We start from the raw sequence: 27,764 nt of genomic DNA, 5'->3' as shown, positions 1-27,764 counted from the left end.
GACTGGCCCTCCTTGCTGGCGGTTTCCCAAGAGATGTTAATTAGCAAACAGGCTTTCACAAACTGAGCAAAGTGGGCGTGAGGGGTGTTCGGAGAGGGGACTCTAGCCTCTGGCCCTATCCCTCCAGCATTAAAATTCATGTCACTCTTACGCTACTGATGCACCAAGAAGCCTTTTTTCCCTGGGGGAGGTCAGAGGAGGCTTTAGGGGAGCTGGGGGGCAAGGAGGGGTGCAGGGTCAGCTTTAGGAAGCGCGGGGCCCGATTCGAACAGTTTCGATGAGGCCCCAGCAGGGATGACTAAAAAAAAACCATAAAAAACATGGGGCTTGTACTCACTGGGCAGCGCTCCTAGCCTTTGGCAGCGGGTCCTTCACTCGCTCTGAGTTTTCGGTAGCACTGAAGGACCTGCCGCCGAAGTGCTGCTGAAGACCTGGAGCAAGTGAAGGAACCGCCGGCGAAGACCCAGAGCACTGCTGGGTGAGTAAAAATTAAAAAGGAGCCTCTAGCCAGGGAAGGGATTCTCGACCACTTGCCCCACCCCCCAGCGGCTCTGCCACTGGGCGCAGGGCCCTCTTAGGCACGGGGTCCAATTCGGGGGAATTGGTGGAATTGGCCTAAAGCCGGCCCTGGAGGGGTGAATAGTTAAGATGTCTCTGGATCTGGGCAGTGCAGGCTGCAGTGATTCTATGGGGCACTGGGTCTGGGGCGCGGGACACTTGCTACCAGCCTGTGGGGGCTCAGGCTGAGAATGGTGGGGGTTAGCAGCCAGCCCTCTGCAGTTGACAGGTATGGAGTTGCCTGTTGTGATACCAGCTGGGATGAATACACAGACACACGCCCAACGTGAGCTGGGGACAAGATCCCTCCCCACTTAGGGGTTAGTGCCAGTGGGGTCCTGGCTCTCCGGCTGGCAGAGGCCCCAGGGCTGTTCCAGGCTGTGGAGGTAGGGCTGAAGGGGTCATGCCCTATGGGAGTGGCGAGACTGGTACTCCAGTAAGGGCTGGGGAGGACGCAGTCCATCTGTGGGGCAGCATGGGGGGCCCCTGGGCTCTACCTCCGCCTATGGCACATCCTGCCTGGCGGACGATGGCTTCAGCAAGATCACATGTGGGAGTAGGCGAGCCCAGGGTGGAGTTATTTGCATAGCTCATGAATATGCAGCAGGGGGCGGAGCCGCCCCCGCCCTTGTTTTGCTTCTCATGAATATGCCGCGGAGGGGTCGGGGCGGTGCCGACTGCGAGCGCGGCGCGGAGCCCGGTGAGGAGCCGCCGGGACCCGGGTAGGGAGGAGCGTGTGGTGTGACGGGGGGTGGGAGGGTGTATGGTGATTGGGGTCCCAGGTGGGGGGGTGGGTGTTTGTTGAGCTGCAGGTGGTGGAGAAGGGGCCTGGGGTTTTGAGGCTTTGGCGGGGACGAAGCATGGGGAGGAGCAGGAAAGTCCCAAACTTTGCAGAGTGTAACAGCTCCGGGGTGGGAGACACTGGCAGCAGGGACGGGAACACATAGGGTGGGGGAGGGGCAGGCTATGGATGCCAGGGGGGCTCCCCTGCCGGACACAGTGTATCACTGGGGGTGTCAGTGCAGTGTCCCCAGGGTGCCCCTCACTAGCGTCACTGATCCCCAGCCGCACCCTGGGGCTGATCCCAGCTTCCCTCCCTGGCCTGTGGCCTCGGCCTCTGCCTGCCCTGGAGGATTCAACCTGCATCTCCTCCACGGCTCCTCCCATCGCTTGGCCATGCCAGAGCCAGGCCCTGGACCAGCTCATAGAGTTACCTGCAAAGGGCTGTGTGTGTTTGTGTCTCTGGGAGCACCCGGTCTGGTCAGACAGGGCTCTAGGGTGACCAGACAGCAAGTGTGAAAAAACAGGACGGGGTGAGGGGTTAATAGGAGCCTATATACGAAGAAGACCCAAAAATCGGGACTGTCCCTATAAAATCGGGACATCTGGTCACCCTACAGGGCTCACAGTGCCACCCTCAGCCACTAGGCCCCAGGTTTCTGTCAGGGGTGCACCCCTCCCCCCGACCCTCCCACTTAAAGCCCTGCCTGTGCCCTCATCAGCAAGGCACTCTTTCCAGACCACCCCGCCCTGCATCCACCCTCTGCCTGCCTACAGCTGGACATGCCCTACTGCCTCCACACCTGCCTGGTGGTGTTTGTCCAGCACCTTGATTCCAACCTCCCCACTGCAGCTGCTGACCCCCTTCTCCTCCTCTCCATCTGCACAGCTCCCTGCCACCCTTCCCCCCTCCCTCCTGCAGTACCCTGGGCTGGTTTCCCTCTGGCTACAGTGGCTCATAGCCACTCTCCCCAAAGTAGCTAATCAGCTTCTCCTTCCTGCTGGAGGGGGAAGGTGAAGACTCAGCTTCGCCTTTCACCCTCCTGGATCTGAGCACCTGGTTAGCTGAGCTGTCCCCTAGCTCTGCAGGTGCCGGAGGTCCTGCGAGCCAGGGCTTGGTCCTGTCTATTGCACTGTGCTGCTCCCTGGAGCCATGCAGGGCTTGGCCCTCTTGCTCTTTTCACTTTGCCTCCGCGGGCTTGGGCCTGGTCTGCACTACAGAGTTAGGTCAACACGGCTGCTACTCTGAAACCTAACTCTGTCAGTGTCTACGCTACAATGGGGCTCCTGCTGATGTAAGTCCCCACTACACTGACTTAATAACTCCACCTCTGGTGAAGGAGTAGTGCTCAGGGTGATGCAGTGTCCATGTAGATGCTGCTTTACTTACCTCACCTGTAGGCTGTCAGCCCGGCATGGGGCTGACAACTGGAGCCCCTCCCCACTCCTTCCCAGTGCTGACAGCCTGAGCTGTAAGACCGGCATGGGGTGCACAGCTGGAGTCCCCCCCACCACCCAGCATTGACAGCCTGAGCTGTCATCCCAGCATGGGGCTCACAGCTGGAACTGTCCTCTGCCCTGGGGCCCCAGCTCTGAGCCAGAGGGCTCAATTTCACAGTGGGGAGCCAACCAGCAGTGAAACTGACATTCTTGTTGGTTTCACAAATATAATTATTTCACATTTTGTGAGCCCTGTGTCACAGTCAGTACCCCACAATGACCCACTTCCGTCAATGCAAGCGCTCCTGGTGAGGATGTGCACCACCAGCAGTGTGGACACCAACCTCTGATTTAATTGCTGTGGTGGCTGTAGGTCGACCTAATTGAAGTTGACCTAATTTTGTACTGTAGACAAACCCTTGGTCTCCTGCTCACCACCTTTAGCTGTGACTGTGTAGCTTGGACTTCTCCCTGCTCGCTTCCTGTGCCTGTCCAAAGAGAGCTCCTGGCTTGGTTTGAACATTTCCCATACGAACATGAGACATTCTGGGGAAGACCTGCCTCAGAGGCCTGGCATCCTTGGGTATTCCTTCCCCGGCTTCAGCTTACCCTCTGCTGGTAATCTTGGCCTCCTTCTGCCTGAACTGTCCTCCATCCCAAAGCCTGGTCTCCACTTAAAATTTAACTAGAAACTTGCATCAGCACCGCTGTAGCGATTGTGGTGAAAATGCTCCAAGATGACGGGAGACAGGTTGGTAGCTACGTCGGCAGGAGAAGCTTTGCCGCCAACACAGCACTCTCTACGCTGAGGGATAGGTCAGTATAACGATGTCACTCAGGGTGTGGATTTTTCAATAGTTATACTGAAGAAAGTGTGTATATAGACCTAGCCTTAGGCTGACATACTTTCTGCACTCAGAGGCATGACTCATCCATGTGTAGTGGACAGATGAATGCTCTATTGGACTAGCTACTATCGCTCAGGGAGATGGTGTTGCTACAGTGATGAAAACTCCCTGTTCATCGCTGTAGCATATATCTACACTACAGCATTACAGCGGCATAGCTACAGCACATTAAGTGTGATGCTGTAATGCCCTTAGTGTAGACATGGCCCAAGTCTCCTTTGCTTGCTGTTCTGCCTGTGGACTCTATCTCTGTTGAGGATCCTCCCCCAGGGATTTCCTCTCACCTTGATGATTAGGTTCCCTTCTCCATGTCCCAGTGTGACCAGAAGCCACCATCCACCTTCTTGCACCTAGACAGAACCCCAACCACAGCCCCCCATCATAGAATTTCAGGGTTGGAAGGGACCTCAGGAGGTCATCTAGTCCAACCCCCTGCTCAAAGCAGGACCAATTCCCAAATAAATCATCCCAGCCAGGGCTTTGTCAAACCTGACCTTAAAAACCTCTAAGGAAGGAGAATCTATTACCTCCCTAGGTAACCCATTCCAGTGCTTCACCACCCTCCTAGTAAAACAGGTTCCAGGTTTCCTAATATCCAACCTAAGCCTCAAAAGTCATGTGCTCCAGCCTCCTAATCGTTTTTGTTGCCCTCCGCTGGACTCTCTCCAATTTTTCCACATCCTCCTTGTAGTGTGGGGCCCAAAACTGGACACAGTACTCCAGATGAGGCCTCACCAATGTTGAATAGAGGGGAATGATCACATCCCTCGATTTGCTGGCAATGCCCCTACTCATACAGCCCAAAATGGCATTAGCCTTCTTGGCAACTAGGGCATGCTGTCCTTGGACTTCTCCTTTGGGTCCATGTTTGGCTGTAGACATGGTCTATGTTGTTGATCCTGTTCTCAACCCCCTCTGTGGAGCTACCTGTTATTTTAGTAAGTATTTGATGACTGGCTCTTCAGTCTAGCAGACAAAGATCTAACGAGCCAAGGTTGAAGCTAAACAAATTCAGACATTTTTAACGAGGGGAATTAACCATTGGACCAATTTATCAAGCCTTGTGGTGGGTTCTCCAGTACTGGCAAGTTTTCAATCAAGAGGAGGTGTTTTCCTAAAAGCTCTGCTTTAGTTGGTCAGGGAAGTCCTATGGCCAGTGTTACAGATGATCACTGTAGATCCTTCTAAATTCTCTGACTATCCCATGAACCCTGTAGCCAGCTCTTCAATCCCTCTACTTGACCTCCTCCCCAAGCCTTCTCCTTTGGTGGCCCCTGAGACTTGCCTTCCTCCCAGGGCTCATCTGGGAGCAGCTTAATTCTCCCTAGAGCCCGAACGGCTCTTAAAACCTCTTCCACTTGATTCCTCGCCTGGGGACCGCTCGTGCTGTAATTGAATCGCTCTGTAATGGTTTAGTTATCTCCGCAGAGCTCCGGGACCCTAGCCTAATCTGTGTAGTTTGTCTGCAGTGGTGTTGGGGGTATGTCACTTTGGGGGTGCAGGAGGATTCCCCAGGAGTGGGAGAGGCAGGTTGGGGGGTACAGATCACCAGGGGAACATCCCTCCATGACCATCTTTTCCTCCCCCAGCACCTGCCCACTGAACCACTTGCCCCGCAGCAGGCAGGAGAACTGGAGATGTTCAGATCCTGCCTGTGTTCAGTCTGGCTTGCCCCGGGATTGGCACAAGCTGGGATCTGTTACCCACCAAAGGGAGCATTGTGCAGGGTCTCAGAGCAGAGCTCAGGGGACCAGGAGGTAGGGGAGGGATGTTGTCTGCTGGCCAGTGGTGACAGCACTAGGAATCCTCACTCAGATGGAAGGTCTGGTGATGCCAGGGCGTGGTGTGTGAGGGAGGCAAGGGCCATGCTGAAGAACCTGCAGCAGTGTTGGGAAGCAGCAGGAGAGCATCAGGGGGCACAAGAGGAGTGGGAAGGGGGTAGGCAGGGTGTGGGGGATGGAACGTGGGGATATTGGCTTGGGGAGGCAGTGTGTGGGGGAGGGGTGATGAAGTGTGTGGGGGTACTGGCACAATGGAGGGAAGGCAGGGTGTGGGGAGGATTGTGGTGTGGATGGAGTATTGGCCTGGGGGAGGTAGGGTGTGGGTGAAGGGGCACAGTATTATGAGGTGTGGGGAGTATTGGCATGGGGGGAGGCAGAGGGTGGATGCAAGGTCGAGGGGATTGGCACAGGAGAAGGCAGGGTTTGTGGAGGGGGCATGGTGTGATGGGGGGGGTATTGGTACGCATGCCCATTCTTCCCTGATTCTTGTTCTGCCCCGTAGGCCCCGCCAACTCCCTCCTGTCCCAACCCTGGCGGCCCGTCCTGCCCCGCCCTCCCAGCACCCCCCGATTCGTGACCCGCCCTGCCCCCTAGAAGCCCGTGAGGGACTGGCACGAGAAGGCCACCCCTCCTCTTCCTGGCCCGGCTCGGCTCGGCTCGCTGCGCAGATCAGGCGGAAGCCAGCAGCCGCGGCCCAGCTGGGCCGCCGCGGATTCCAGCGCCGCGCCAGGAGGCTGGGAAATTGGGGGAGGGGAGAAGGGGGAGAGAAACCCGATGGCTTCCAGATGTGCCCGTCCCGCCCGGCTTGGCTGGGGCAGCTGTGACGCCAGCTCCCCGGGGAGGGGCGGAGGTCGGTTCCCACTGCGCCGGGGTGGGGTGGGTGGGGGAATGAGGCAAGAGGACCGGTGAAGGGGAGGGGCTGGGGGAGTGGGCAGGGGAAGGCAGGCGGGGAGAGGAGAGGGGGAGTGGGACAGGGGAAGCTCTGTGAAGGGCAGGGACTGGGGGAGAGAGGAGAGGGGCAGTGGGGTAGGAGGAGCGGTGAAGGGGCGGAGCTGGGGGAGTGGGGCGGGGCTGGGGGAGAGAAGATGGGAGGGGGAAGGAATGCGGGGCTGAGGGGGAGAGGACAGCTGCAGTGGGGTAGGGGGAGAGGTGAAGGGGAGCGGGCGGGGGAAGAGAGGGTGAGTGGGGTAGGAGGAGTGCTGAAGGGGTGGTGAAGGGAGGCGGGGCTGGGGGAGTTGGGTAGGAGGAGCGGTGAAGGGGAGGGGGGAGCAGAGGGGGAGTGGTGAAGGGGCGGGGCGGGGACTCGGACGTGGGGGCGGGCTCGGAGTCAGGCCCTCGGGAGAGCTGGTTTTTCTCGTCCCTGCTGCCTGAGTCACGGGAGCTTGTGCGCCCCAGCTACCCACCCTGTCCCCCCCCCGCGCCCGGCCTGCGATGAGGCAGCTGCGTGGAGGGAGATCCAGGCTCCCCGCGGCCGGCCCAGGAGAATCCAGCTGCTGCTGCTGCTGCTGAGCCACGCGGGAGACCCAGAGGGGCGTGGGCACTGTGCGTGCGCGCCTGCGGGGGCGGGCAGAGAGGTGGGGGCTAGGGCCGAGTGGGCACCGTGTGGATGGGGAGTCAGCGCTGTGAATGGGCCGCGGGGGGGGGGGGGAACGTGGAGTGTTTGTGCCGGAGTGAGGGGTTGGCACCGTGTGCAGAGGGCTGGGTGGGGCAGAGGGGCTGGCACTGCGTAAAGGGGGGTTGGCTTGTGTGGGGAGGGGTGGGGGACGGGGGACTGGCACTGGAGGGTACAGGGGTTTGGCTCCATATGTGGTGGTAGGGGTGGGGAATTGGCCTGTGCATGGGACTGCTGAGGGAGGCAGGGGCCTGGCACTGTAGGGACATGGGAGGTTGGCACTGTGTAGGGAAGAGCAGGGGATTGGCATTGTGTGGGGGGTAGTGGTGGGGAGTTGGGGCTGTGCATGGGGGGACTGAGGGGAGGCAGGGGTCTGACACTGTGGGGAGTGCAGGGGTTGGCACTCTGTGAGGGGGCAGGGTGGAAATTGAGGGAGGGAGCTTTGTTTGCCAGCTGTACATGGGATGCAGAGCGGTGGAGGTTGGGGTGTGGCTGGAGCTGTGCAGTGAGATGTGGGGCCTGCGGTGGGGGGCAGTACAGTGCCCAGCACAGCTAGGGGGCATCCTTGGGAGGCAACAGCATGATGTGACCAGAGGGAGGCGGGCGGTGATGGGGCCATGTGGGGCTTTCACAGGAGCAGCAGGGAGGGGGCCGGAGATGGAGCTGAGGGGCATGCTGGGAAATCGGGCCATGGATGGGAGCTGGGGTGGGGGTGAAGGGGACAGATTCTGGTTACTCCTTTCCAGGCCAGCCCCGATCTAGCATCCCTCTCCTCTCTCTTAGGGGCTGACGTGTTCATCGAGCCTTAACCGAGGTGCCACCATGGCCTCCCAGACGCACCCCCTGCATTCCTCACCTCCCTGCCCTACCTCCAATGGCGGCATGGGGGCCAGAAGTGGGCAGCCGGCGGGCAGCCCCAAGACAGGTACATGCTGGTGAGGAAGGGAAGAGGGGGGAGTGGGGGCTGGGATGGAAAATAACAGAGCTAGGGAGCAGCTCACTCGAGTGATGGGCACTGGGGAACAAGGAGCATCCCTGAGTTCAGAAAATGCCTGTGAGTGGGGAATGGGAAACGGGACCTTTCCCTGCCAGGGGACACTGGCTTCGATCCTGCTCTGGGGATGGGAGATGGGACCAGGCTCCCAGCTGCTTTTCAGGGGTCCCTCTGTGAGACAAATTTGAGTTCTCAGCCAGGCGCCACCATCACAACCCCCCAGCACTGAGCATCTGTCAGCGCAGACCCTGGAGAGCCATGTCCACCCCAGAGTGGCCAGTCTGGAGAGTGGGGGTTGCCTGGGCTGTTCCTGCTGGGGCACTGACCAGTGCAATGCCTGCTCCGGGGGGTGCACTACTGGGGCTTCTTCGCCATGTGGCTGGGCTCTGAGATGGTCTCTTTCTCTCCCCCACCCCAGGTGACACTCGCCTGAAGCCGCCGGTCGGGCCCAAACCCCGCACGCTGCCCAAGCCAGCTGTACCAGCCAAGCCTTGCACCCCGCCGCCATCCCCTGGGTCGCGGCCCCCCCGCCTTGAGTTCCCCTCTGCCGAGAAGATCAACCTGCTGGCAGGTCCCAAGCCGTACGGGGGCAGCAGCACCGCCCTTAAACGCCTGTCCTTCAGCCTCAAGAGCCCCCCGGCGGAGACCTCCATTGTGAAGGGGGCACCGCCACCCGCAGCCAGAGCCCTGCCCTTTACTACAGAAGAGAGATCGCTGGCTCCTGTGACGCCTCCTGCTGGGGGGCCCCTAGGAGTTCTCAAGGGCGCTGCCCTGTTCAAAGTGAAGCCGGTGCCGGTGGTGGCCAAGCCGGAGCGCTTCCCTGGAACAACGGTGGAAGAGATCTTGGCCAAGATGGAGCACCCCCGCAAAGAGGGGCCGGGCAGTCCCGACCTGGCCTGGGGCTGGCGCTCAACCTTCAGCCCTGACAGCAGCTCCCGCTTTGGCCTCAAAAGTTATGCTGCCTTCTGGAGACACCCTAGTGTCGAGGGAGGGGAAGGTGACACTGTCACCCCTGGCTTTGAGGCCTCCTGGGAATCTGGGTCCCCGGAAGCTCAAGAGAGCAGAGCATCCTGTGGGGACAAGCCGGTCGCTGGCAGGACGAAGAGAGAAGGAAGCCCAAGTCCCATTGGAGAACGCCCGCCAGAGCCCCCAGACGGAGAAGCAGAGAGAGACCCTGGCACAGCCTCCAGGAACAGGTGAGGGGCTGATGTGCAGGGGGTGAGGCGGGCAGGGCATTGTGAGTAATGGCCTTGTCTATTCTGGGGAGTGGGCAAGGTGTGCTGCACCGCACTGTGGGTAAGAATCTGGCAAAGGCGCTAGAATCTGGTGCCTGGTCTTCCCCCCAGGAGGCAGAGAGGAAGCCAGAAAGGGGATTGTTATGTGGTGCTTCCTGGAGGTAGAGGGAGAATCTTAGAGGCATCCAAAGAGCTCTTTGGCACCTGTATAAAATAAGCCCTGTAGTTAGATGAGTGCAGCTCTGCATATGGACAAGACCTTAACACCTAGTGCAGCGTTAGCCTGTGGAACTCCTTGCCACAGGATGTGGCTGAGGTCACAAACTTGGCTCGATTCCCAAAGGGAGTGGATATTCGATAATTATAACATGTCCACAAGGCCTTGGTTTATTTTGAGTTGGTTAAGAATGTGGTTAACCTAAACCAAAATAAGCCACTCAGTAAGGGTGCACATGGCAGGACTGTGCACTTGGTTTAGTTAAACCAGGGTGAGTTGACAGTAGATGGGGGGGCCTGGAACATGTTCCCAGTCCCCGAGAGCTGGCAGTTTGAGACCCACAACTTGGGGGTGCATGGCGAGAGCGCTGGGTAGGAAGGGTCTCTGGAGAAAGGTTTGGAAGAGGAGAGTGGACCAGGAGCATGATCCAGGTGCAGGGGGCACCGGGGTGGTGTGGGAGAGGATGGGAGAAGATCAGCTGTGGGCAGGTGGTGAGGTTCTGACAGGGCTTGGCTGTAAGGGTGAGGGGTTTGTAGTAGAGAGAAGAAGGGGCCATCAATGGAGGTGGGAGTTGAATGGGAAGCGACTGTGGAGTTAGAGAGGACAGGGTGGTTCCTGGTGAAGATAAGTGTTGAGCTCTTTTAGAGAGCTTTAAATCCATAGATCTCAAAGCACTTTCCCAAGGAAGTAGGTATCATTAACCCCATTTTACACATGGGAAAATTGAGGCATGGGGAGGGGCCATCCAAAGCACCCAGCTGCAGAGCCAGAAGTAGACCCCAGGAGTCTGGAGTCCAGTCCCCTACCCACAAGAAATATTTTAGATATTCTGGAGACTAACCCCCCATTTCTCCGTGTTTTCTCTCCCTCAGTGGCTCCTCCCCGGCCAGCACCAACTGCGACGGGGACCAGTCCGGACACAGGAAGCCGCCATCCCCCCCTGGTGTGAGTTCTCGGCTCGCCCCCTCCAGCGTGGCAGCTGCTCTGCTCGGTGCTCTCCTTCTGGGCTCTCCTGTCTCCTCCTGGGCTCCCTCTCTCTGGGGTGCGTGTCTCCTCTCCCTTCTCTGCCAGCTCTAGGGCACCAACTCCTGCAGCTGTCCCAGGAAGTGAGGCCACGGGAACCCAGGTGTCCTGCTTGGCACCATGGGTCCCCCACCTGTTGAGTCCTTGGCCCACTGAACCTCCCCCATGCATGGGAAGAGAGTGGTAAAGAACCCAGGTGTCCTGCATGGCACCATGGCTCCTTCACTCATAGGCTTCTAGGCCAATGCTGTTTTATCTTGCTCAGCCCTGGGGGGTGGGGTGGACACATGAGACCAGGCCAGCCAATTGACTCAGGGTCTCCTGAAGGGGGCGCTCCCCCTCTGTGGCAGCAGCCCTGGCTCACCGGCCCCGGGGACTCAGAACACTGCACTTGCTCTCGGCCCGGATGCCTGTGCCCAGGAGGAAGCAGCCCTGACTCACCGCATTGGGCTCGCTGACCTGGCAGGTATGCGGCAGGCGGGCGGTTCCCGGCCCCACTGGGCCCTTGGCCAAACTTCTAGACAGGGAAGGCGGGGCGGGCATGCCCCCCTCTTCCCCTCCCTCTCAGCCACTCCTCTCAGGATGCCTAGGAGATAGCCAGGAAGAGGTTAACCATTAACTCCCTTTTCTTGGTGGAGGCGGAGTGGGGAATTGTCCCTCAGGCCCCCTTCCCTTCTCTCTGGTGGGGGAGGGAGCATCTGACCCTCCTGCCCTGGGGCTGGGGGCCTTCAAAGCCCTGAATGCTACTCTGCAGCCAGATAGCTTGATACCTCCTGCTTCCTTCCTCCTCCTCCTCCTCCTGTCTGCCTTCATCTCCTGGCCATGGGGCTCTCTGCAGTGGGAAAGGGGAGGGCACCGTAGATCATGGGAGGCTGCAGCTGAGGCTGAGCGTGGGGCTGGAGTGGGGCTGAAGGGGTCACCTGAGCACAAAGGGTGGGACAGGGTAAGGGATAGGGCTGGGCAGCAGCCCCCCACAAGGGAGATTGGGATCCAGCTAAGTGATGTGGGGAACATTCTTGATGCCTCTAGTGAGATGCTTCCCATGGGGAAGGGACAGGGGGACCCGGGCAGTGGAAATCAGGGGGCATCTGGGGGTCAACGGTGGTTCCTGGGTGGTGGAGATCAGGGGCTGTCTGAGGGATGGAGGGAAGCCCCAGGACAATGTGGGTTTGGAGGGGGGGAGTTCTGGGGATTGGGGGCCATCCGGTAGGGGGAGCCCCAGATCTTGGGGTTGGGGGGGAGGAAGCCCTGGGAGCTGGAGGTTGGGGGTTGTCTAGGGCATGGGGGAAGCCCCATGAGCTGCAGGGGTGGGGACTTAAGCTCTGGAGACTGGGGGCCATCTGTGGGATGGGGGGCAGCCCCTGGCACTGGGGGAGGGGGGAGGTCTTGGCGATGGGGTTCAGGAGCCATTCAGGGGATGGTGGCAGGGATGATCCAGGTGTTCGGGAAGCATCTGGGGATGGTGGTAGAAGCTCTGGGCACTGGTGGTTGGGAGCCATCCGGGGGGAGCCCCGTTGGTCTGAGGAGTGCATGGATAATGACTCTGATCTCCCATTCTTCTCACAGTTCTCCTTGGCCTGGACCTGCCCCATCCCTGTGGCTCCTGCTGAGCTCTCCCTCGGGGCAGCCCCTGGCACCTCTGCTGGCCTTGCCCAGGCCCCAGGATCCCCCATCCTTCCTGCCGAGCATCCTGTCTCAGCCCCGGGGTCCCCCGCTGTGCCCGTTGAGCTCCCTGCACTTGGTTCTACCCCTACCCACACTGAGCTCCCCTCCAAGGTCGGGCCCTGCTTCCCAGGCACCCCAGAGTCTCTGGCTAAGATCCCCATAGGACTACTCCCGGCCCCTGGTGCCCCAGACGCTCCAGCTGAGCCCTGCTGCAGAATCTCCCTCTCCCTGGGGTCTCTGGAGGTTCCTGGTGAGGGGTCCCCACCTCCGTCCAGCCTCCCTGAAGGCCTGGCACCAGGCACTCCGGATGCCTCCACAGAGCTCCCTCATAGCCTCACTGCAGTGCGGGCCCTGTCACCAGGCCCCCCTGATGCCCCTGCCAGGCTGTCCCCTAGCCCCCCTGCAGAGCAGCCCCTGGTACCAGGCCCCACTGATGCCCCTGTCAGGCTCCCCCACAGCCCCCCTGCAGGGCAGGCCATGGCACCAGACTCCCCTGATACCCCTGCCAGGTTCCCCCACAGCCCAACTGAAGAGTGGGCCCTAGCACCAGGCGCCCATGATGCCCCCACAGAGCTCACCCACAGCCCCCTTGCAGGGCAGGCCCTTGCACCAGGCCCCCCCGATGTCCCTCCTGAGCTGCCTGCCAGAATCACTCTCTCCCCAGGGGCCCCTGAAGTGCCTGTTCCATCCCCAGAGACCCCCAATCTATGTCCTAAGCTCCCCACCAAAGTGTCTCGATCTCCGGGGTCCCCTGATGGAGCTCCTGAGTCCCTGGTGTCTCCATGCAGCCCCCCATCTCCTGAGCGGGGCTCCCCTTCACCCCTCAGCGATGCGGAGCCATGTGCGGGGCCTGCGCCAGCGGATGAGAGCCTCCGGTGCCCACAGCTGGGGCCACGGCGCTCCTCAGACGGGGTGGTGCAGCTGCCAGACAAGGGGCTAGGAATGGGAGTGCTGGGAGGCTCCCTGGCTGCCCTGCCTCGGGGAGGGCCCCCCCACTCCGGGCCACCCCTGGAGGGTGAGTCCAACTGGGCCCTGTCGCAGTCGTTCGAGTGGGCGTTCCCATCCCGGACTGCAGAGTGGGAGCCCCCCAGGTCCCCCATCAGAGAGGCGGATGACTCCGGCCTCTCTGAGCAGGGAGACTCAGATGGGGAGGGCCTGGCCTCCACCCCCAAAGGGTCTGAGGAAAGGAGCAGCTCAGAGAGGTTGGATTGGCAGGACGCCAAGGCTGCTGAGAGTTCTGCCCACCTAGATGGTGCCACGGGGGCTCCATGTGATCAGGGAGCAACAGAGGTGGGAGGTCTGGAGGCCACATGTCTTGGAGGCCCTGTAGCAGAAACGGAGCCGGCTGTGGCTGAGCTGAAGGGCCCTGCAGTGGTGGATGAGGCGGGCACTATCTGGGAGGAACAGGGCAGGCCACTGCTGGGTGCCCCCCTGCGGCCGACTGAGCCGAAGCTGGGCCAGGAAAGAGCCGCCCCCATCTTGTTGTCTGACACTCCCCGGCCAGCTGGTGCCAACCGATGCCAGGAGGACAACTTGATGCTGGGCCTGGCGCCGGTGAGGAGCTGCCAGGATGGCCCGAGGCCGGGCGAGGAGGGTTCTGAGCCGCATCCCAATGCGCGCTGGCTGGATGAGCTGCTGGCATCGCCCCCGCCCAGTGCTGATGAGACCAAGAGAAAGGGCACGCCTGAGCCCAGCGACCCTGCAGGGCCAGAGGTAAAGGAGAGGTGACCGCGTGCAGGAGGGAAGGGGGAATCTTTTGGCACCAGTGGGGGTGGTAGGAGGACATGTCTCTGTCTCTCTCTCCCCAGGGTGAGCATGGGAGAGGGGTGCCTCCCGAGGCCGAGCAGGGGGCAGTCTCCCCAGGGTGATTGTGAGGGAGGGGAGAGGGGGTGCATCTCACTGTGGGTAGAGCACTTCCTGCTGGATCTGGGGGATATGTGTAGGGGCATCTCCCTAGGACCTGCAGGGGTGCTCTCCCCAGACTGAGTGTGGGGGAGGGGTGTTTCCCGAGGCCCAGCAGGGGGCGCTCTCCCCAGGTGAGTGTGAGGAAGGTGAACACCACCTTCTCAGCCCATCCCTGGCTGTGGCAGCAGAAGGGGTTAACTCCCTGCTGGGGCAAGGAGTGGGCGTTCTCTTCTGAGCTCTGCAGGGCTGGGCATTGGCTGCTGGCGGAGTGTGCAGAGCAGTCGGACGGGTTGGGCAGAGGCGGAGTGGAGCGTGCTGGGGCGAGCTGGGACAGGGAGAGCCGCTGAAGGCAGCAGTAGAGCTGGTCTCTCCCGGGCTCTCCTTCTTGGGGTGCATGGGTTGGCCTGCTACAGCCATGACCAGGGAGGCTGGCGGTATGCCTGTCCTGGAGCGACTTTTGGCTAACTTGGAGCTGCGGGACGAGGCTGGGCGTGCTCGGCACATGAGTGAATGGAGCGCCCCCTGTCCGGCTGTGAGTACAGACGGTGCTTCCGGCGGCATCTGGGTGGGGGGACCCAGGAGACCTCATTCCTGTGGCTGCCCCGCTGGACCGGGCTGGAGGTGGGGGTCAGGGGTTTGGATTGGCTGGGGCTGCCCAGTGAGATCTCACCCCTCTCCCTCCAAGTGCTGTGGCAGAAGGGCGGTCCCTGAGAGCAAAGGGCATTGGGCCAGGATCAGAGGGCTAGTGAACCGGAGACCTCAGCAAGAGTGGGCGAGTCTCCTGCCTATCTTGCTGAGCGGAGAGAGGTGATGCTCAGGAGTGGAGGGTAATCTGGTACCCCAGTGCTGCAGCTGTGGGGGATGTGCCCCCAAGAGGCGGATCCCCTGGCATCATGCCTGGCTGGTTTGGGATGAAAGGGTTGATGCTCTCATACCTCCCCCTCTCCCCCCAATTCTTGCCTCTTTTAACCCTATTCTCCTCCTCCCCTCCCAGGATCTCCTCGGCTGGTCGCGAAAGGATCTGTGCAGTGAGTTCGGCATCAGAGGGGCCCACCGGGCTGGTGAGTTTGGCTGGGCCACTGAGACCTGCACGGGGAAGACCGACTGGCCCGGCAGTTACAGAGCCAGTGAGACGGAGCAGGATCGGGAGTTTGGCACCGGCACACAGGACTGGAGCAGCACATACAAAGAGACGGAGCTGCTGGGTGATTCCAGTGTGGGCCACGGAAACTGGCCCGATGCCTACGGCATTGGGGACAGCTGCCGGAAGGAAGGGGAGTTCAGCCCCGGCAAGCCAGACTGGAGCAGCCAATACAACACTGGTGGTGCTGACAGCCAGGGTGGGGAGTTCAGTACCAGGAAACTGGACTGGACCAGCACCTACAGCATTGGGGATGGCGCCCAGCAGGACAACATGTTCAGTACCAGCAAGCCGGACTGGACTCCTGAGTACAGTGTCGGAAATACAGCCCGGCAGGATAGAGACTTCGGTACCCTGAAGCCAGACTTGGCTTGTGAGCCTGGTGTCAGTGATGCAGCCCTGCAGGATAGAGAGTTCGGTACCGGCAAGCCAGACTGGACCCATGAGCACAATGTCGGTGATACTGACCAACAAGATAGAGAGTTCGGTACCGGCAAGCCAGACTGGACCCGCCAGCCTGGTGTCGGTGATACAGCCTGGCAGGATAGAGAGTTCAGCTCCAGCGAGCCAGACTGGACCTATGATCGTGGTGGTGATACAGACCAGGCAGATAGAGAGTTCGGTACCAGCAGGCCAGACTGGATCAACATGTATGGTGCTGATACTGACCAACAGGATAGAGAGTTGGGTACCAGGAAGCCAGGCTGGACCCTCAAGCATGGTGTCGGAGATACAGACCAAAAGGATAGAGAGTTGGGTACCAGCAAGCTAGACTGGACCCGTGAGTACGGTATCAGTGATACTGACCATCAGGGTAAGGAGTTTGGTGCTGGGAAGCCAGCCTGGACCCAGGACTGCAGTGTCAAGACCAATGGGCAGAGTAGAGAGTGGACCTGCGAATATGGTGTTGGCAATACCACCCAGCAGGACAAGCCAGATTGGACCTGCGAGTTCAGGGTTGGTGATGGTGCCCAGCAGGACAGAGCTTTCAGCCCTGACAAGCCAGCTTGGCTTGGTGAATATGGCATTCACCATACAGACCGGGAGAGTGCCTTTGGCTCTGGTGTTGGAGACTTTGACAGCACGGCCCAAGAGCCTGGTGCCAGGAAGCCTGGGTGGAGTGGCACCGACTGGCAGGAGAGCAAGTTCCCCTTCGCTAGGAGGGATTGTGCCAGTGATTTCAGGATCAGAGGAGCTGAGCACGAAAGCCAATTTGGCGTCATTGGGACTGAACGGGCGGGTGGCTTTGGCTTGAGCACTTTGGATCCATCTGGTGCCGTTGGGACCCTGGGCCCAGCAGAGCTTGGAGAGAGACGGACTGACTGGGCTGGCTATACCAGGACTGTGAACGTGGATGAGCCGAGAGAGGCTGGTGTGGGGCAGTCTGACTGGACCCAAGAGCTAGGCCTCAGTGGCACAGACCCCTCTGTCAGCCTGGGAGCAATCAGTCCTGAGGAGCCCAGCGGGGGATGGATGGACTGGACAAACGAACTGCGAGTGAACAGCATGGATCCCTCCAGCAGTCGGGCGCTGAGGGGCTCCGATACATCCAGAGAGCCTGGCGTGGGGCAGCTGGATGGAGCCAGTGACCTTGGCCCGGGAGGCCCGGCCACAGCCAGTGGCTTCGAGAGCATGGGCCAGGCAGAGACCAGAGTGAGACAGACTGACTGGAGCCGTGAGCTTGGCTCTGGGGATGAGGGCTCCACTGAGACCAGGGAGGCTGGAGCAGGGCAGATGGACTGGGCCAGCGAGGTCGGGATCGTACATGAGAAACAAACCTATGCCACAGCCATGGCTGGCTTGGAGCTGCATGGAGACAGGTGAGGGCTGCGCTGGGTGCATGAGGTTTGGACTGAAATGTAGGGTGCTCCATCCTGGCCTTCACTGCTCATCAGAGCAGCCGGTGACCCACCTAGGCTGGGGTCCGATCTCAAACAGCAGCTGTTTTCAGTGGGGCTGAAGGGAAGGGGGAGATCTCACCCGATCCCAGTGTCGGGCTGTTTAGACAGAGTACTCTTGTGGGGATCAGCACCCCTGTGCTTGCCTAAATGGCTGATGCCTGTTTGCTGCTGAGCTCATGGCTCTCAAACATCCTGCTGCAGCGAGTTCCACTGTTTCACACCTCCTCTCCTTGGGGATGCCTCCTTTGGATTGCCACCCGGCATGGTCATGCGCCGCCTCGTGCTGGCTTGATCAGGGCAGCTGGGTTGCATTCCACCCACCACCTTTGGACCCCCTCCTTCCTCTCCTGTTACCCTCCTTGCTTTAGCGCCTTGGCTTTGAGTCAAGTCGCTGCCGTAGCCACAGGAACATTTCCGTTTGCATCTTAGTCCCCTTTCTTGCTGGCTCAGCTGGGCTTGGATTTGAGCTGCCTGTGTCCCTGCCAGGAGCTCTGCTGTTCACCCACAAGCCGTTAGTTCAGGGCTGTAGGTGGCTACCCAGGCAGGAGGCGCTGCCCCACTCGCATGTCTCAGGGCAATTTCATTCTTCAGCATAGGCAGGACGTCTGCCCAGAGAGTCACTCCTCCACCTGCGCTGGGCTCCAGCGCTGAGACACTTCCCTCCCATCTCTGTGTGCTGAAAGTAGGGTGCTCACCTCCGTTCAGCCCCCCTGAATCAAAGCCCAGCTCCCTTCCCGGTGAGCTCCACCAGCCTGGTCTAGAAAACCCCTTTCCAGCTGGCCCTGAGAGTCGATCGGGGTGGCCAGACACAGGCCCCCTGGCCCAGGCGGGCAGGCTGTTCCTTATAACACCCCGTTGGTTGCATCTGTTGAATTCCATCTTTCGCTGGGTTTCCTGGCCTTGGGTGAGTGACCTTGGCCATCCAGTAGCTTCATCTCATTGGTGAGTGTTGCCACCCATCTATTTTCTCCTCCCTTGTCTGGTGCGTAGTCTATGGTGCATCAGGCCCACGGGACTTTCTGCCACTAGCTTCTTCGTACTAGGAGAACGGGCCATGCATACTTACAGTGCTTCCTGTTTTAGAATCCTAGACGGTGTTTCCCCTCCCGCCTTGGCTCCCATGTTCTTAGTAGCCTCCAGTGTGGGGTCTTTTGTCCAAGCCATTAGAGCCACTGAGCAAACTCATCAGCCCAACCGGAAGTGCCTTCAGAGGACCTCCTTCCCAGGTGCTCGGTGCTTTCTGAGAACTGAGCCCCTTTAAGCTGTCTCAGATTGGTCCCCCCCAAAATGGAGGCCCCCCCAAATCATTAACTACTGTGGAAATTGGAAGCCACTGTGGTTGGGGCATTCTCTGGCCTGTTTCATCTCCCAGATCCTAGTCACCTGAGCCCTCATCAAATGACATATTCAGAGTAGGAGGAAGGGCCACACTTTGAACAGCTGCAACACACGGTCAAGGGAAGTAGTGGATATTTCCATCCCTTGATGTCTTCAGGTGAAGCCTGGCCACCCTCCTGGAAGACACACATGAACCAAACACAAGTTACTGTGCTCAGGATGGGGGGTAACTGGGTGTGTTATGCAGAAGGTCGGGCTAGATGATTGATTGGTCTCTTCTGGCCTTCTTCCATATGCATGGGGGAGGTTCCAGAATTTGGGGGAGGGAAGGTCCCTTGCCAAAAACCTTTCCCCCCCCCGCACAGCTGTTGTGTGTACTTTGTGCTTTTCCCCACGGGGTGCTGTCTGAGAGCTGATCGCCAGTAGTGGCCTCTCATCCCAGAGGAGAACACAGGCAGGGAGAGGGAGGAGAGCGAAGCCAACATGTTGGAGCAGAGTGGGGGGGCAGGACCCAGATCGGTGTCCCAGCCTAGAGCCCAGCCCCATGGCCCATCTCTCTGCATGGGAGCTGTGCTGCTTCAGGGACGTCTCATGTGCCGTGGCTATCAAAGCAGTGGTTCTCGAACTTTTGTACCGGTGACCCCTTTCACATAGCAAGCCTCAGAGTGTGACCCCCTTATAAATTAAAACTACTTTTAAATATATTTAACACCATTATAAATGCTGGAGGCAAAGTGGGGTTTGGGGTGGAGGCTGACAGCTTGTGACCTCCTATGTAATAACCTCACGACCCCCTGAGGGGTCGCGACCGCCAGTTTGAGAACCTCGGCCTTAAAGCCTCATCATCACCCCCTGCCCTCCCATGTAATATCTGTTCTCAGCTGGCCTCGCTTAGTTCTTCAGATTCCTTCCCAGCTCTCAGGCAATGTGTCCCTATCCTGTTCCTCCGCAGGATCCAACAGCTTCGCTTGGCCTGTACGGAGTAACCTGGGGTTGGGATCCAAGTTCCTTGTAAGCTGTAGGGTTGCACAATAGCCTATTTAGTGCCATGCAGACGTTCAGGGGGGGAGGCCGGGGGAGGGGAGCCCCTCCTCTGGCCCCAACCTAGTCTGGCCCCCAACCCAACCTGGACCTGTCGCAGCCGTGGCACCTCTCCCTGAACCCAGCCCAGGCCTGGACCTGCGGGGGCCAGGGGAGGGGTGCCTATCCTGCACCCCAACCCCGGAGCTGCCGTGGCGGGGGGAGGTGCCTCTCTCACCCAGTCCAGGTGCTGCTGCGGGGAGAGAGAGCTGGGGGGAGTCCTGTCTCCCAGCCATAGCCTCGGAGCATCCTCTTGCACCCCAAATACCTGATCCCCCAACCCCACCCCAGAGCCTGCACCACAACCCGAAGCCTTCCCCTCCCCCCTACCCCAACCCTCTGCCCCAGCCCTGAGCCGCTCATCCCCGGCCCCACCTCAGAGCCCGCACCCCTAGCCGGAGTCCTCACACCCCTGCACCCCAACCCTCTGCCCCAGCCCTGAGCCTCCTCCCACACTCTGAACCCCTCAGCCCCACCCCATCACATGAATTTTGTTATGTGCACCAATATGAAGGTGATGGGTCACACATCACCTCCGTATTGGTGCATATAACAAAATTCATTCCGCACATGGGTGGGAAAAATTAGAGGGAACACTGTGCGCTGGCGTCCCCAGCATCTGAATACCCCCTTCACAGCCAGGGAGCCGATGGGCTTCTGGCACGTGGCTTCCCCCGCTGGAGTCCCTGGAGCAGAAGGACCCAGGCTACAGTTGGTGGTGGATGATGTCATTGGCTCTGGAGTAGCCATCCAGTTGTTGGCGATCATGCTAGCAGTCAGCTGTTGGGTGGGGCTTGGAACCCAATGTCCTGGCTGCTGGCTTTGCATGGCTTCTGGGGTTGTAGCCGGGCGCTGCCCAGGATTGAGGCCCTGCTGGACTAACCTGGCACTGCAGAGCTAACAGCCAAGCCACGGCGGCTAGGCACCCCCAAGAGCAGTGTGTTTCTGCCCCCTACCTTTGGGATAGCTGAGGCTGGAGTTGCACCATGTGTCCCCTTTACCCCTTGTCTGTACATCTGTTGCTCTGCCCATCAGTGTGGCATCCAAGTGCCCTGCTAACATGCTCCATTTGTCCTCCCTGGAGCAGGAAGGGGGCCTGGAAGAAGAGCTTCCAAAACACAGAGAACCACTGCCCTCAAAGCCCCAGTTGAGCTCCCCAGTGTTTGGGGCCAGCTGCTGGGAGTATCCAGTGTTTAAAAACTGCCTCCACCCAACCTCTGGAGTGGGCTGATCCACCCTAGATGCTGCATCTGCTGACCGGCCTCTGATGCCCTTTCTCTTCTGCCCAAACCCCAGATCCTGCTGAATCAGTGGGGCAGCACTGGGCCCCTCCTCTCTGGCTGGCATGTTCCTTCCTGGGTGCCAGGAGTCTTCCGGGCACTGTGGCCTGGCTCTATTGTCCCACCTGTTGCTCTGGGCTGTGTGCCGCTCCAGTGGCTCTCTGAAGGCCTTCGCCAGCTGCTCCCGGGCAGGACACCTTCCCACCCTCCCCAGTGAATTAGGTTAAAGGGATCAGCTTGTATCTGGGTTCTATCCCCAGCTCTGCTACTGAACCCCCGGGCAAGTCGCCGTCCCACCCTGTGCCTCAGTTTCCCCATGGGGATAATGATTTTGATCCACTTGGAGGGAGTGTTCGGGCCCTGGAGTTAGTGCTACATTGGGGAGCTGTGCTTATTTCCTGGCCTAGCTCCTGGACAGGGGCCCAGGCCAAGCTGCGAGAAGCCCTGTCTGTTGCATGCCTCGTCAGGCCAGGTGAGGGGGCTGTAGGCCTGGGCTTTCTGCACAGTGAGGGGGGAGCAAAGGGGGCATAGGGGGTGAGGGGAAGCTGAGGGGTGGGAGAAGCTGAGGGGGCTGGGAGGGGAGTGAGGGGGCATCAAGGGGAGGGGGATCAGAGGAGGCTGGGAGGGGAGTGAGGGGGCATGGGGGAGGGGGAGCAGAGGGGGCTGGGAGGGGAGTGAGGGGGCATGGGGGAGGGGGAGCAGAGGAGGCTGGGAGGGGAGTGAGGGGGCATGGGGGGAGGGGGAGCAGAGGAGGCTGGGAGGGGAGTGAGTGGGCATGGGGTGAGGGCGAGCAGAGGAGGCTGGGAGGGGAGTGGGGGCATGGGGGAGGGGGAGCAGAGGAGGCTGGGAGGGGAGTGAGTGGGCATGGGGGAGGGGGAGCAGAGGAGGCTGGGAGGGGAGTGAGGGGGCATGGGGGAGGGGGAGCAGAGGAGGCTGGGAGGGGAGTGAGTGGGCATGGGGGAGGGGGAGCAGAGGAGGCTGGGAGGGGAGTGAGGGGGCATGGGGGAGCAGAGGGGGCTGGGAGGGAAGTGAGGGGGCGTGGGGGAGGGGGAGCAGAGGGGGCTGGGAGGGGAGTGAGGGGGCATGGGGGAGGGGGAGCAGAGGAGGCTGGGAGGGGAGTGAGGGGGCATGGGGGAGCAGAGGGGGCTGGGAGGGAAGTGAGGGGGCGTGGGGGAGGGGGAGCAGAGGGGGCTGGGAGGGGAGTGAGGGGGCATGGGGGAGGGGGAGCAGAGGGGGCTGGGAGGGGAGTGAGGGGGCATGGGAGAGGGGGAGCAGAGGAGGCTGGGAGGGGAGTGAGGAGGCATGGGGTTAGGGGGAGCAGAGGGGGCTGGGAGGAGCAGAGGAGGCTGGGAGGGGAGTGAGGGGGCATGGGGTGAGGGGGAGCAGAGGGGGCTGGGAGGGGAGTGGGGGCAGGGGGAGCAGAGGGGGCTGGGAGGGGAGTGTGTGTATGTGGGGAGGGGTCTGGGAGCAGAGGACGGGGTGTGGGGGGCTCCATGGACCAGGGAGGGCAGGGTCTCACTGCTCTCTCCCCCAGTAGTGGCTCCGACAGCCCCCGGCTCTCCAGCCCGAGCTCCCTGCTGGAAGAGGTGTTGGTCAAGGCAGCAGCCCAGCGCAAGAGCACTGGAGAGGAGAGGGGGCCACCTCCTGCACCCAACGCCCACACCCCACCCTCGCCGCAGGAGGAGGATGGTGGGTCCCGGCCCGAGGGGGATGGTGCGCCCAGCCCATCGGATGCCATGGATGGGGGCTGGCTGCCGACAGAGGCGAGGAGGCTGAGCCAGCCAGGGCGCCACGTGAGCGAGCCCTCCCCACCAGGCGAGGACTTCGCCTTCCTGGAGGTGAGCCTGGGGGATTTCCCAGCAGCCTCTGCTCCTGCCCGGGGCCTGGTGCTGGTTGTGGTTGGGTACATGCTCCTCCCCACCTCCATGCCCACACTGGGAGCCAGTGCAGTAGGGGGGCGGTGACCTCAACCCCCTCCTTTTCCCTGCCCGATGGGGACACCAGGTGGTGGCTGGCATGGGGGCAGGGCGGGCTGCCTTCAGAGGGGAGCACTCCCCATGCCCTCCCTGGTCATCCTCCAGCTGGGGGGCTGCATGTCTGGGTTGAGAGTCCCCCACCCTCATGCTGCTTGGAGATGGCGGGGGCTGGGTAGCTAACCCTTTGATGGCCTTGGTGAGTCACATAGGCTCTTGATCGAGTCCCAGGCTCCCCGAGGGAGCACGCCCATCCCTGTCCACTTCCATGTGGGTTGCCTCAGGGCTCGGGTCCCTCTGAGGGTTTGGCTGGGATTGTCCCTGCTGGAGTCCCGAGACAGATGGGGCAGCCTGGCGCCCTCGTGGACTTTCCCCTCATGGCTCGGCACGGGTCCGTGGTGCTCCTGGATCGGCATCAGGCCCCCATGGGCCTTCCTCTCGCGTCTGGGCACTGATCGGTGTCTCCCCCCGTCCCCGGGGCATGTACAGGACATGGAAGTTCTTGACAGCGCCATCTACCGGAGCAGAGCCAACCTGGGCCGCAAGCGAGGTCATCGGGCGCCGGCCATGCGGCCCGCAGGCAGCCTGGGGCTGTCTGAGGTGGAGGCGGCCGACTGGATGTTCCGGGACTCCACAGGTGGTACCTGGGGTGGGGTAGGCTGTGGCTCGCTGGCCGGCCTGGTGCTGACCTGGCTTCCTGTTCGGTGACATGCTGTGATGTCTGCGTGGTGTTTGTCTCTCATGCTCTTGGTGTGCCATTAGCGTGTGTTCCCATGTCACAGGGGCTGTTGGCGTGGCCGTGGTGGGTGTTGCCATGTAGTGTGATGGTGGTGTGTGTTTCTGGATGGCACGGTGTTGTTGTGCCAATGGCACATCATTGTGGGTGGTGAGTGTATGTGGGGATGTTATGGGGCATGGTGTTGATGCCCCACTCCCAGGTGGAGCGTGTATCGGTGTGTGAGACCACATGGCACAGGCACCAATGCACGTGTGCCGCTGTGTTGGTGGCATTGGCGTGTGTCCCCATGTGGTGGCAGTGCTGACATGTGGCCCCTGCATGGCCTGACACTGACCCTGTGTCTCCCCTCAGAGCCCAGAACAGTGCGCTGGGCGTCCTCAGATGAGGAGGTGGCGGAGGAGCCCCAGAGCAGGCAGGCACGGCCTTCGCCGGCGGCCAAGGGGATGAAGGTGCCACTCTTCCCGGGGCTGAACCCCTCAGCTCTCAAGGTAGCGCCCGCCAGGGCTCCTGGGTTGGGGGAGAGGTGGGAATGACATGGGGTGCCCGCCAGGGATGCAGCCAGTGCCCATGGGATGTTGAGAGGGTTGAGTAGGGGAGGGAGTGGGAAGGGGGTGTTGGAAATGGCCATGGGGGAGGGGTCTTGGGAGGAGAAGTGGGACTGGGGGGGTGAGGTGGGTGCCAGAAGTCTTGTATGATGAGGTGCAGGATGAGGGCTGTGGTGAAGATGGTGCTGGGGGCATGGGGGTCAGGGCAGGGAGGTGCTGGGGGAGGTCCCAGCTCAGGTGGAAGGTCTCGGATGACACACCCACTTCCCCCCGCCCCCCTCAGTTGGAGAATAGGGTTGCCAACCCTCCTAGTTTTCCAGGAGTCTCCCGGAATCCGGCTTTATCTTCAGGACTGGCTTCCGTAGCCTCCGGGAGAATTTAGGGCACTAAAAGTCTGGCGGCACAGCGGGGCTAAGGCAGGATGCCTGCCTGCCCTAGCTCTGCGCTGCTCTCGGAAGCAGCCAGCATGGCTCCTGGAGAGGAGGCAGGGGACCCCACGCACTGCCTCCACCCTGAGCACCAACTCCACAGCTCCGATTGGGCAGAAACTTTGGCCAATGGGAGCTGTGAGGGAGGCACCTGCAGGCAGGGGCAATACATGGAGACCCCTGGCCCCCCTCCCAGGGGCTGCAAGGGACGTGCTGGCCACTTCCGTGAGTGCTGCGGGGACAGGGCAGGCAGGGAGCCAGCCGGAGCCCGCACCTCTCACTGCCTCCCACACCCCCCAACCCCCTGCCCCAGCCCTGAGAACCCTCCAGAACCAAACTCCCTCCCAGAGCTTGTAGCCCGCACCCTCTCCTGTGCCCCAGCCCCCTGCCCCAGGCTCCTTCCTACACTCTGAACCTCTCTGCCCCAGCCCAGTGAAAGTGAGTGAGTATGGGAGAAAATGAGCGACGGAGGGAGGGGGGAATGGAGTGAGTGGGGCAGGGTCTTGGAGAAGGGGTGGGGTGGGAGCCGGGCATCAGAGAAGGGGTTGGGCAGAGAGTGGGGCAAGAGTGCTTGGGTTTGTGAGATTAGATAGTTGGCAGCTCTGTTGGGGAGGGTCAGAGGGAGGCATGCCGTTTGTGGGAGGAGTGGGGTGTGTGTGCGACATACAGACAGAACCAGGGCATCCGTGTGCCTGTCTGAGACACCCCTCCTCTCCCCTCCCCTACCCCAAAGGCTAAGCTGCGGGGTCGGAACCGCTCTGCAGAAGAGGGGGCCCAGCTGGGGGAGGCCAAGCCAACCACATCCAAGGAGCCCCACGTCCAGCGCTCCAAGTCCTGCAAGATCCCTGGCGTGGGGGGGAAACCCCTGGTGCTGCCCCCTAAGCCAGAGAAATCCTCAGGGTGAGTGTGTGGGGGCGTCTCTGATGGGAGGCTGGGTTTGTGGGTTTCAGTGAGTGCCTGTGCACCTAGGGGTGTTAATGCAGGTGTTAGGGGGTGCATAGACCCTGTGGGGTTGGGGGTGTAGATGTGATGGTGTCGGGGTGGGGTGTGTAGACCCTGGGGGGTGAGGAAGTTCCATCCTTTCCCTGTCAGTTCTGCCAAGGCCGCTGTCTCCTCGCCCCCCAGGTCAGATGCTGCCTCGCCCCACTGGCTGCAAGTGCTGAAGCTGAAAAAGAAGAAATCCTGATGGCCCCGTTCAGGTGAGCGCCCTGTGTGCCTGTGCCGGAGGCTGCGTCATGCTCCCACCGCAGCAGTTTGCACGCGACATGCTGCATGCCCCGTGGAGCTCCCTGCAAAGCCATGTCCAGCTGGCGCGACACACTATCCCTCTTGCAAACGGGTGTGACACTGCCAAGGGACACTTGGTCCAGACCCACCGAGTCAGGGCTGTAACGCAGGTACAAGTGGGCTGTCGGACAGTGGCGATTGTGCAGCCAGAGCCAAGGCCAGTCTGCTGGGCTCACCCTGCTCTGGTACCTCCGATCTCAGACACATGGCTGCAGGACGCAGTTTGGGGGAGGGACTTGGCCCCTGGCCCCCTGGGTGCTCCTACTGGAGATTTCCCTTTCTTGTCCCTGGGCAGAGCAGTTGGGGGATGTGCTGACTCTTGGCGGGTCAGGCTGGTGGTATCCTTCCCCCCCTTGCTTCCTGAATTCCAGCCACGGGCCATGTGTGACTCAGGCCATAGTGCTGCAAAATGGTGTGGCCATCGGCTGTTGGGGTTCTTTGCGCCACCTGGTGGATGCCGTGGTGCGTGGCACCTAGTCCTTCAGCTGGGGCGTGGCTCTGAGGCCATCTGGAGAGGGCAGAAACTACGCTGGTTGAAAGGCGACATTCACACTGAACAGTGGGGTAACACTTCCGGACAGGGGCAGATCCAGCCGGGAATCGTCCCCCCTGGCAGGAGAGCCGAGAGCCTCATTGCCCCAACGGGGACGGATCTGGCCAGGGAATTCCTCCCCTCCCCCAGCCAGCCACGAATGGGTCCACCCAGGAAAACATCCTCCTGGTGAGGAAGGGACTGGAAGCCCTGCCTAGCACTACACTGTTGCCTTTATACCACTCAAGCTTAGATCCTTCTGCTGCAGAAATAGGCGTGGACAATTTGAGCTGGGGAGAATCTCCCTTGACAGTGTGGGGCACGACACACAGCTGCGGCTGGCCAGGCCCTCTCCAGAGGGGCAGTTGTGCTTCAGGGAACCAGTCTCCCTCTCCAATGCCTGCCATCTCTCCTTTATCTTCCAGGCATTTCTCTCCTGCTGCTGGGGCTGGGACAGCTGACTCTCCAAAGAGGCTCGTCGGGGTGGAAGGGACGGCGCAGTGACTGGAGACCCCCCCTGCCTGCCCACCACTGTGCACAGGGCAGTTTGGTGGTGGGACTGGGGGCAGGGGAGGCACATCTATGCACTTTGTATCACACTCGCTCCCCGAGCTGCAGGGTCCCTCTGTCCCTGCCCCCACGAGCTGGCTGCTTCCTTCGCTCTCTCCTTTATACCATGTATCTAGTCTAAAGCCTCTATTATTTTGTAATCGGTGACAGGGCCTGGCCCTGACCCTTCCCCCTTTCCTACTGAGCTGGGGGCGGGGGGAGCCCTGGGGCCAGGGCGTTCGCTCGCTCTCTGCTGCTATCCTACACTTTCCCGGCCAAGAGCAATGGATTATTTTTTCTATGCCACTTGATGAGACAATAAACGATTTCAGGTAATGGTGGGGGCGGCTGCGGTCTTGGGCGCGTCCCTGTTATGTGTCTCCCTTTGCCCTTGCAGACCTCACTTGCTAGGCCCTGCTCGGCCAGCAGGGGGCAGAGGATAACACCCAGCAGAGTGCCTTCAGGAGGGCTGGCATGAGGGAAACCCAGACCTGACACCTTGTGCTCCCTGGATTGCTTGTGCCCCCAAGCCTCTCAGAATTCATCTCCGCTGGGGGCTGTTGGGTTGGGGGGTGCAGGCCATTCTTGTGGGCTCTGGGCCAAGCTGCTGGTGGAGTCCAGCCCTGGATGGGAGCTGGGCTGCAGAATCCAAGCCCCAGCGGGTGGCTGCTGAGCTTGGGGGCTCTGGCTCTGTAGTGCTGAGTGGCTGAGTCAGTTTGGCATTGACCCCCTGCCTACCCCAGGCCCTGGTCCCCTGCCTCCGGGCCCAGAACTTTTCCTCTCCTTTTCTGCCTTCTCCCTTGGCCCCCACTCTTCTTCCCCTTTCTTCCTGGGAAAGGTGTCTGAATCCACC

The 27,764-nt window shown here is 60.9% G+C and overlaps 1 protein-coding gene across 7 annotated transcripts; it reads left to right on the top strand.

Moving 5' to 3' along the window:
• The first annotated feature begins 1,199 nt into the window (after positions 1–1,199).
• TNKS1BP1 (tankyrase 1 binding protein 1) lies at positions 1,200–27,247 on the top strand. 7 transcript variants are annotated; one of them, XM_030561825.1, is made up of 12 exons: positions 1,200–1,280; positions 7,863–8,004; positions 8,492–9,269; positions 10,398–10,470; positions 12,115–13,926; positions 15,113–17,079; positions 22,393–22,696; positions 23,321–23,468; positions 23,922–24,058; positions 25,277–25,443; positions 25,669–25,742; positions 26,788–26,874. In XM_030561825.1, the coding sequence occupies exons 2-11, from the start codon at positions 7,902–7,904 to the stop codon at positions 25,727–25,729; spliced, it is 5,550 nt and encodes a 1,849-aa protein (XP_030417685.1). In that variant the 5' UTR covers positions 1,200–1,280; positions 7,863–7,901; the 3' UTR covers positions 25,730–25,742; positions 26,788–26,874. The 7 variants fall into 7 exon arrangements, with proteins under 7 accessions (XP_030417685.1, XP_030417688.1, XP_030417687.1 ...); XM_030561828.1 differs by having other exon boundaries at positions 1,236–1,258; XM_030561827.1 differs by lacking the exon at positions 1,200–1,280 and adding an exon at positions 6,225–6,317.
• Positions 27,248–27,764: the final 517 nt, after the last annotated feature.

This window comes from Gopherus evgoodei, chromosome 4 (genome assembly GCF_007399415.2).
Source record: "Gopherus evgoodei ecotype Sinaloan lineage chromosome 4, rGopEvg1_v1.p, whole genome shotgun sequence".
NCBI classification, from domain to species: Eukaryota; Metazoa; Chordata; order Testudines; family Testudinidae; genus Gopherus; species Gopherus evgoodei.
The sequence above is the reverse complement of the archived record's forward strand: the minus strand, read 5'-3'. Positions and strand labels throughout refer to the sequence as shown.

Coding starts and splice junctions, on each gene's coding strand:
- TNKS1BP1 (XM_030561825.1), top strand. CDS start 7,902: ATGGCCTCCCAGACGCACCCCCTGCATTCCTCACCTCCCTGCCCTACC. Junction 8,005..8,491: donor GGCGGGCAGCCCCAAGACAG/GTACATGCTGGT, acceptor CCCCCACCCCAG/GTGACACTCGCCTGAAGCCG. Junction 13,927..15,112: donor GCGACCCTGCAGGGCCAGAG/GTAAAGGAGAGG, acceptor CTCCCCTCCCAG/GATCTCCTCGGCTGGTCGCG.